This window comes from Scylla paramamosain, chromosome 22 (assembly GCF_035594125.1).
Source record: "Scylla paramamosain isolate STU-SP2022 chromosome 22, ASM3559412v1, whole genome shotgun sequence".
In the NCBI taxonomy this organism is placed as follows: domain Eukaryota; kingdom Metazoa; phylum Arthropoda; class Malacostraca; order Decapoda; family Portunidae; genus Scylla; species Scylla paramamosain.
In genome coordinates, this window is record NC_087172.1 from 22,085,503 (window position 1) to 22,094,929 (window position 9,427).

A 9,427-nucleotide genomic window follows, 5' to 3' on the forward strand; every position below is an offset into this window, starting at 1 on the left:
AGAAAACAAAACTTATGGTAGTGCGAGGTACAGATGAAGACAGATTGCCGTTAACTGTTCGTAACATCAAGATAGACTGTGTTCATAAGTATCTTTACCTTGGGGCATGGATTTGTGATGATGCAAAGATGAACACAGTATTGGACCTTCACGAAACCGTGAATGAGATGCAACTCAATAAATTTGCAATTTTTTGTGCAGCAAATAACATTATGCCATATACATACAAGCGCAAAGTATTTGATGCTGCTGTCACTTCTGCCCTTCTTTATAGCTCAGAAACATGGTTGACAAATAATCCTAGAAAGATAATTGTTCAATACAATAGAGCAGTAAAGAACTTGCTAGGGGTAAGGAAATTTACAAGCCCCGACATGTGTCTTATTGAATCAGGTATTCCACCTGTACTTGATATCATAGCAAAAAGGAGAAGGAAATTTCTAGAATCAAAGTTAAGGGAACCGAACGTTGAAGAACCATTCTATGTTGCATTTGAGTTGTGCAGAGTAGCTAATACTCCAGGGTATCAATTTGTGATGAAAGCACTACAGTATAGAGATAACGTAAATCCACTGGATATAGTCAAAATAAAAATTAGAGAAAAACCCGAGACGGCATCTAAGTATGTGGCGTACAGATCAGTAATTAACCCTGAACTATCAGTACATCCAGTTTATGTCAGCAATGAGTTTGTCCCGGACTACAAAAGGCAGGCCCTTACGAGGCTTCGACTAATGTCACATGATTTAAAAATTGAGACAGGTAGAAGGAATGGAATACCAGCAGAGTTGCGACTGTGTATGTGTGATAGTAATGCAGTACAAGATGAGTCTCATGTTTTGTTAAATTGTTCTTTGTCAAGGGACTGTAGGGCTAGATATAATATGTTGGATTTTAGTAGTTTTACCAGTTTAATGAAGTATAAGGGTAAATTAGGTACTTTATGTGATTATATTTGCGATGTGTTAAAGCTTTACGGCTAAAATGTTCTTGTTTTTTTAAAAGAAAGGGAGTTTGAATTTTTTATTAGGCACTTTATGTGATTAAGTTTGCGATGTGTTAAAGCTTTACGGCTAGAATGTTCTTGTTTTTTAAAAGAAAGGGAGTTTGAATTTTTTAGGAGTTAAGTTTGGAGAAAGTTTGTTTTTTGCAATGTGAATTGGTTAATTATATCTGGACAGGATTTTTATTTGTAGCTCTTTTTATATGATATAATGATTTTAGTGAAATGATTTTTACTTTAAGCTCCTTGTAATCGAAAAATTCTGTCAATAAACTATAATAATAATCACACACACACACACACACACACACACACACAGAAAGACACACGATGGAAACAATAATAGTAGTAGTAGTAGTAATAATAATAATAATAATAATAATAATAATAATAATAATAATAGTAATAATAATAATAATAATAATAATAATAATAATAATAATAATAATAATAATAATAACAAAAATAATAATAAAAATAATAACAACTACAACAACAACAACAACAACAACAACAATAAATAAAGACACAAACAAATGCCCCGGACTGAAATAAGCTTGGCGGTCTGCTTTGTGCAGGAGATGAGAGGAGAGAGACCAGGACGACGACAAGGGATACCGAGGGAAGCTGTAGGAGGCTTGCCCTGCACTGCTTGTGTAACTAAAGGACGAGCGGCTGCGTGGAGCCGAGCCTGGCATCACTGGAAGGACGAAGGGGAAGCAACAGATTATTTTTGTTGTTGTTTTTGTTGTTGTTGTTGCTGTTGTTATTATTTTTATTATTATTATTATTATTATTATTATTATTATTATTATTATGATTATCATTATTATTTATTGTTATTATTATTATCATTACCGCTGCTGTTGTTCTTACTATTACTCTTAATAATAATAAGAAGAAGAATATTATTTTTATTACTCTTATTATTATTATTATTATTATTATTATTGTTATTATTATTATTATTATTATTATTATTATTTTTATTGTTGTTGTTGTTCTTACTATTACTACCACTACTACTACTACTAATTATAATAATAATAATAAAATTAATAATTATTATTATTATTGTAATTATTATCATCTTTATCGACATTGACATTCAGTTTCACAGCACACACAGACACACACACACACACACACACACGTGAACAGCCGTTATCAGTTACATACATTTGCAGCGATAATCACGTGACAGAATGACGTCATGAGCCGAAATAAATAAAAGGAGCGTCTCGTCTCCTTATCTGTCCAGCCTTCAGAGTGAGGGAGCTCAGGTGTGTGTGTGTGTGTGTGTGTGTGTGTATGAGGAAGACAGAGTATAACGTTTCAAACACTCTGGCCCATATTCTGAAACACTGTTCCGTCACCACGATTGTTTTCGAGGTCCACAGAATGATTAGTCAGGTTCCCAAGAGTGTTTTTCCTGTTAATAACGTAGAAATGTTGTTAAACTGTCACTAGTATAGTAAAAATGCTCTATCCTCTCACCACGACTATTTTCAAAGTCCACAGAGATGATTAGTCAGGTTCCTAAGAGTGTCTTTCCTGTTAATAACGTAGAAATCTTGTTAATCTGTCACTATAACCACAAAAAATATCCTTAAAATGCTTTCGTCTCTCTCCACGACTATTTTCAAAGGCCACAGATGTGATTAGTCAGGTTCCTAAGAGTGTCTTTCCTGTTAATAACGTAGAAATCTTGATAATCTGTCATTAGTACCGTAAAAGAAGCTTTTCCGTATGATTTTCTCGCAATGGGATTATACTTTTTCCTTTGCAGATTCCTAACTTTCCTAGTAACTTCTGGAGAACATGAGGCACTTTATTCTGCTGTCAGCGGTGGTGGTGATGGTGGCAGCGATGCCCAGCGTAAAGGGTATGTACCTCTACTACTACTACTACTACTACTACTGCTACTGCTACTGCTACTACTGTTGTTACTGCTGCAACCACTTCAAATTCGTGTGTGTGTGTGTGTGTGTGTGTGTGTGTGTGTGTGTGTGTGTGTGTGTGTGTGTGTGTGTGTGTGTACGTGTGTGTGTGTGTGTGTGTGTGTGTGTGGCATATATATATCTTAATATCAACATCTCCACCATAGCTATGCTGAGGTCACTTACATTCATCTGGGGAGGAGATTAGTAAACTTCTGAATGATTATTTTTTAACTGTCTTCACCCAGGAAAGCATGCAGGATATACCAGATAGTGAACAGGTGTTTAGAGCAGACGAGAATGAGAAGCTGACAGATATTTCCATAACTAGGGAGATAGTGGAACAGGAGATAGATAGGCCAAAAAAGTTCAAGTCACCAGGACCTGATGAAATATATCCCAGAGTACTTAAGGAATGTAAAGAGATTATTAGTGAGCCGTTAGTTTCTGTCTTTAGGAAATCACTGGAGTCGGGTGAGGTACCAGTAATGTGGAGGCAGGCTAATGTAGTACCCATCTTTAAGAAAGGAGATAAAACTTTAGCGTCTAATTATAGATCTGTCAGCTTAACTTCAGTTGTAGGTAAAATGTTAGAGTCAATAATAGCAAGGAACATTAGGGAACATTTAGACAAACATAATTTGATAAATCAGTCACAGCATGGCTTCACGAAAGGGAAGTATTGCCTGACAAACTTGTTAAGTTTTTACAGTAAGGTGTACGAGGCAGTAGATAATGGTGATAGTTATGATATCTTATATCTGGACTTTAGTAAAGCATTTGACAAGGTACCCCATCAAAGGCTCCTGAGAAAGGCTAGGGCACACGGGATAGATGGGAAGGTGTTAGGCTAGATAGGGTCATGGCTTGGTAACAGACGACAGAGAGTGGTAATAAACGGCTCGAAATCCGAGTGGGGTCATGTAATTAGTGGGGTGCCACAGTGATCAGTATTAGGGCCATTGTTATTTTTAATGTATATCAATGACTTGGATTGATGAATGAATTAGTAGTGATGTTAGTAAATTTGCGGATGACACAAAGATAGGTAGATTAATTAGGTCAAAATTGGATGCCATCGCCTTGCAGGCAGACTTAGATAGAATGAATGAATGGACGGATGGATGGCAAATGCAATTTAATATCAATAAATGCAAAGTGCTTAGCGTAGGTAGAGGAAACCCACACAATAGGTATACATTAGACAACCAAACTCTGGTAGGTACAGGGTACGAGAAAGATTTAGGAGTTATAGTTAACTCTGAACTTCGTCTAGGGAAACAATGCATAGAAGCCAGAAACAAGGCAAATAGGGTACTAGGATTCATTTTTAGGAGTGTTAAAAGTAGAAGAACGGAAGTAATATTAAAGTTATACTCGGCGCTGGTCAGACCTCATCTAGACTACGCGGTGCAGTTCTGGTCCCCACATTACAGGAAAGATATAGGTCTATTAGAATCAGTACAGAGGAGAATGACTAAAAGGATACAGGGGATGAGGAGTATTCCTTACGAGGCGAGGTTGAAGCTGTTAAATGTACATTCTATAGAGAGACGTAGGTTAAGAGGGGATCTGATAGAGGTCTTTAAGTGGTATAAGGGTTATAACAAGGGAGATGTAAGCAAAATTCTTAGGATCAGCAACCAGGGTAGAACAAGAAATAACGGGTTCAAGCTTGAAAAATTTAGGTTTAGGAAGGAGATAGGAAAAAATTGGTTCTCAAAATAGAGTGGTAGATGAGTGGAACGGACTCAGTAATCATGTAGTTAGTGCTAGGACACTAGAGAGCTTTAAGAGAAGATTAGACAAGTTTATGGATGGGGATAGCAGATGGAAATTGGTAGGTGTGTTTCATATAGGGACTGCCACGTGTAAGCCCAGTCGCTTCTTGCAGCTTCACTTATTTCTTATGTTCTTATGTTCTTATCTATTTATTCATCGCCAACACCACCACCACCACCACCACCACTATCATCATCATCACCATCATCATTATCACCACCACCACCACCACCATCATCATCATCAACACCACCACCACTACCACCACCACCTTCATCTGCATTACTGGCGGCGCACACCACTCACTCTCCAATACGTGGCTGCTCACACCTTGCCTTCCAGCTTTACCAGATCCAAACTGCGCCCCATACTGCAATGTTGTGAAGAAGCAGACGCGCGAGTGTGGCTCTGACAACAACAACTACAACAACTTGTGCGCACTGAACCACCAGAAATGCAACAATGCAACACTCACTCAACTTGGCGAGGCAGCCTGCAAGAAAGTGCTGAAAGATGTGTGTGTGTGTGTGTGTGTGTGTGTGTGTGTGAAAAATAGAGATGGGAAGAAATTGGAGAGTTAATGAATAGAATAGACTCAGTAACCAGGCTGTTAGTGTCGAGTTAACAGGGCATTCTAAAAGAAGGTTAGACAAATGTATGGATGAGGACTAGATATTGAAGCAGGTAGGTCTGTAGGCAGGTTTCACGCAGGGATTGGCACGTGCAGGCCTGAAGGCTTACTGCAGCTTTCCTTTTGTTCTTATATGTTCTTATGTTGTAATGTGCACGCAACACTACAACTTCACATGCCCACACTCAACACCTGAACACACCTTTTCATTCACTCATTCGTTCATTCACTATCTTTCCTTCACATTACTTCTTCACTCACTTTGCGGTATGTAAGAGTTCATCTCAACAGTAACTCATCTCAGTAATAACTCCAAAGCCATATTGACCATGCTTTGCCAGAGAAAAGATGCCGGCAGACCTGTGTGCAAACCAAACAGACTATCTTGTGTGGCGCTGACGGCATGCTGTACAGCGACTGCGAGCTGGAAGCCAAGCGCTGCAACGAGCCTGACTTCCAGGCTGACGACAACCTGAAGGCATGCCCAGGTCATCATCCAGAAGGCAAAAGTGGAGAAGTGTTGGTCAGGAACCTTAAAATGACCAGCGTGGAGCATACTGGGATGGGTATGAATGGAAAAGTTCTGGAAACAAATGATGGGACAGTAATAAAACTAGAAAATTAGGAACATGAACACCAAGATGAACCGCAAACTACTGAACAACTAGCTGGGTAAGTGCTACTACTACTACTACTACTACTGTGTGTGTGTGTGTTTGTGTGTGTGTGTGTGTGTGTGTGTGTGTGTGAGGATGGAATACATAACATGCACGCAACAGTACCTCACATCCCCACCACACCACCACACAACACCTGCCTGACACACTCACTCACACTTTTCCTTCTCGCCTACCCAGGTTTGCGAGGCCAACCAGCGCTGAAGGAGGAAGCCAGTGCCACAGATCTACAGCAGTACCACAACTCTCGCCACGACGGCAGTTAACTTCTTAACTCCTCTTTGTTCCTTTGCTTTCTTTTCCTCAGGAGTGATATTGTCAAGCAAATAAACGATCAGTAAGCATTGTTAGAGTTTTAATACATCATAAGTGTTTTTTTGTTTATTTATCTTTATTTGTATGTATGTATGTGTATTTATTTCAGGCTGAGACTTCACGAGTTCACGAAGCTTCACGGGTGCTGTCTTAAAGTCAGGTAGCTGTGTGTTGTGGCGAGCAAAATCATCGGTCTAAAAGTAATTAATTTGGTCCAATGTAAAGTTGAAGTGGACTAATTCAACATATTCCAAGGAGTTAACTTCTTGAGGAGGTTCTTCCCGGGTGTGTCTCAGCGCCTCGTCTTCCTGGTGTGTCAGTACAGGTTGTTATGTTCCTTAATTTCCTGATGGAGTATAAAGGTTAGCTTGTTCTCTTGGCAACAAACTTTTCGACAGTTTTTCTAAGCAGACCAATAACAATGGTTTGTAAAATACACAGCTTTAACACAAATGGAGTTTCGTAATTGATGATGATAAGAATAATAGTAATAATTAATGACAACTAACGTTAATGATAATAATAATGATAGTAATAATAATAGTAATAATATAATAATAATAATAATAATAATAATAATAATAATAATAATAATAATAATGATAATAATAATAAAAATAATAATAAAAATAATAGTAATAATAATAACAATAATAATAATGATAACATTAATGATGATAACAACAATAAAAAATTACCAACAACAACAACAACATCATCATCATCAACAACAAAAACAACAACAAAAACAACAACAACAACAATAAAAATAATAATAATAATAATAATAACAATAATAATAATAATAATAATAATAATAATAATAATAATAATAATAATAATAATAATTATCATTATTATTATTACACACACTCCCATCTCATCAAAGCCACGTCCTGGACCGTCACCGACACTCGGCACACGCGTCACCCACCGGGGGGGCACCCTGAACCTGTACCTGACAGAACCGGTCCGTAATTGAATCAGGTGCATGAATTACAGATGCTAACGTTGATGTAGTCAAGGAGGGAAAGGTGTTTCAAAGTCCCGAGTGTTGAGTACCGGATCGTATTGATTAAAGTCTTGAGAGAGAGAGAGAGAGAGAGAGAGAGAGTGGAGGAAGGAAGCATAATACACAGGTGCACTGAAACACCCACCTACCCATTAATCTCTCACACACACACACACACACACACAGACACACACACACACACACACACACACACACACACACACACGTGTACAGCCGTTATCAGTTACATACATTTGCAGGGATAATCACGTGACCGAATGACGTCATGAGCTGAAATAAATAGAAGGAGCGTCTCGTCTCCTTATCTGTCCAGCCTTCAGAGTGAGGGAGCTCAGGTGAGTGTGTGTGTGTGTGTGTGTGTGTGTGTGTGTGTGTGTGTGAGACAGAGTACAACGTTTCCAACACTCTGGCCCTTATTCTGAAACACTGCTCCCTCACCATGGCTGTTTTCAAAGTCCACAGAATGATTAGTCAGGTTCCCAAGAGTGTTTTTCCTGTTAATAACATAGAATTCTTGTTAATCTGTCACTACAATCGTAAAAATGCTTTATCCTTTCACCACAATTATTTTCAAAGTCCACAGAGATGATTAACCGTGTTCCCAAGAGTGCTTTCCTGTTAATAACGTAGAAATCTTGTTCATCTGTCACTATAACCACAAAAATATTCTTAAAAATGCTTTGCTCTCTCTCCACGACTATTTCCAAAGGCCACAGAGATGATTAGTCAGGTTCCCAAGAGTGTCTTTCTTGTTAATAACGTAGAAATCTTGTTAATCTGTCAATATAACCTCAAAAATATCCTTAAAAATGCTTTGCTCTCTCTCCACGACTATTTTCAAAGGCCACAAAGATGATTACTCAGGTTTGTAAGAGTTTCTTTCCTGTTAATAACGTAGAAATCTTGTTAATCTGTCATTAGCACCGTAAAAGAAGCTTCTCCGTATGACTTTCTCGCAATGGGATTATACTTTTTCCTTTGCAGATTCTTAACTTTCCTGGTAACTTCTGGAGAACATGAGGCACTTTATTCTGCTGTCGGCGGTGGTGGTGATGGTGGCAGCGATGCCCGGTGTAAAGGGTATGTACCTCTACTACTACTACTACTGCTGCTACTGCTACTGCTACTACTGTTGTTACTGTTGCAACCACTTCAAATTCATGTGTGTGTGTGTGTGTGTGTGTGTGTGTGTGTGTGTGTGTGTGTGTGTGTGTGTGTGTGTGTGTGTGTGTATGTAAAAAATGCTGAGGTCACTTTCATTTATCTATTTATTCATCATCACCAGCATCACCACCACCACAATCATCACCATCATCATCATCATCATCACCATGATCATAATTACTCGCAGCACAGTAAAGTACATCACTCGCCCTCCAATACGTGGCTGCTCACACCTTGCCTTCCCGCTTCAACAGATGCAATTTGCCCATCCACTGCTTTGTTGCGAAGAAGCAGACGCGCGTGTGTGCCTCTGACAGCAACATCTACAACAACTTGTGCGCATTTGACTATCAGAACTGCATTGATCCAACACTCACTCAACTTGACGAAACGGCCTGCAAGAAACTGCTGAGAGGTGTGTGTGTGTGTGTGTGTGTGTGTGTGAAGAATAGAGATCGGAAGAAATTGGAGAGTTAATGAATAGAATAGACTCAGTAACCAGGCTGTTAGTGTCGAGTTAACGGGGCATTCTAAAAGGAGGTTAGACAAATGTATGGATGAGGATTGGATATTGAAGCAGGTAGGCCTGTTGGCAGGTTTCACGCAGGGAGTGGCACGTGCAGGCCTGAAGGCTTACTGCAGCTTTCCTTATGTTCTTATATGTTCTTATGTTGTATTGTGCACGCAACACTACAATTTCACATGCCCACACTCAACACCTGAACACACTTTTTCATTCACTCATTCGTTTATTCACTATCTTTCCTTCACATTATTTCTTCACTCACTTTGCGGTATGTAAGAGTTCATCTCAACAGTAACTCATCTCAGTAATAACTCCAAAGCCATATTGACCATGCTTTGCTAGAGAAAAGATGTCCG

General features: G+C 38.8%; 2 protein-coding genes across 4 annotated transcripts in view; both read left to right on the plus strand.

Annotated features, from left to right (window-relative positions):
• Positions 1-2,265: 2,265 nt before the first annotated feature.
• On the plus strand, positions 2,266-6,379 carry LOC135111879 (uncharacterized). Its single transcript, XM_064025579.1, has 5 exons — positions 2,266-2,286; positions 2,793-2,888; positions 5,068-5,240; positions 5,700-6,028; positions 6,214-6,379. The coding sequence occupies exons 2-4, from the start codon at positions 2,825-2,827 to the stop codon at positions 5,979-5,981; spliced, it is 519 nt and encodes a 172-aa protein (XP_063881649.1). The 5' UTR covers positions 2,266-2,286; positions 2,793-2,824; the 3' UTR covers positions 5,982-6,028; positions 6,214-6,379.
• A 1,207-nt stretch (positions 6,380-7,586) lies between these two features.
• LOC135111880 (uncharacterized) overlaps positions 7,587-9,427 on the plus strand; it is a 20,923-nt gene continuing 19,082 nt past the window's right edge. The window contains exons 1-4 of one of the 3 annotated variants that reach the window (XR_010273943.1): positions 7,650-7,716; positions 8,366-8,461; positions 8,800-8,960; positions 9,414-9,427. The exon at positions 9,414-9,427 is cut by the window's right edge and continues 317 nt beyond it. Coding sequence is in view for 1 of the 3 variants with exons in the window: in XM_064025582.1 (XP_063881652.1) it covers positions 8,398-8,461 (64 nt within the window). In the remaining 2 variants the exon portion in view is untranslated. Of the gene's footprint in view, positions 7,717-8,365; positions 8,462-8,799; positions 8,961-9,413 lie in introns of all 3 variants that reach the window. The other 2 variants (XR_010273944.1, XM_064025582.1) reach the window with 2 other exon arrangements.

Bases quoted from the DNA above. Each gene is read 5' to 3' on its own strand.
- LOC135111879 (XM_064025579.1), top strand. From the start codon at position 2,825: ATGAGGCACTTTATTCTGCTGTCAGCGGTGGTGGTGATGGTGGCAGCG. The intron at 2,889-5,067 runs GTATGTACCTCT...CTTGCCTTCCAG, and splicing joins AGCGATGCCCAGCGTAAAGG to CTTTACCAGATCCAAACTGC. The intron at 5,241-5,699 runs GTGTGTGTGTGT...GCTTTGCCAGAG, and splicing joins GCAAGAAAGTGCTGAAAGAT to AAAAGATGCCGGCAGACCTG.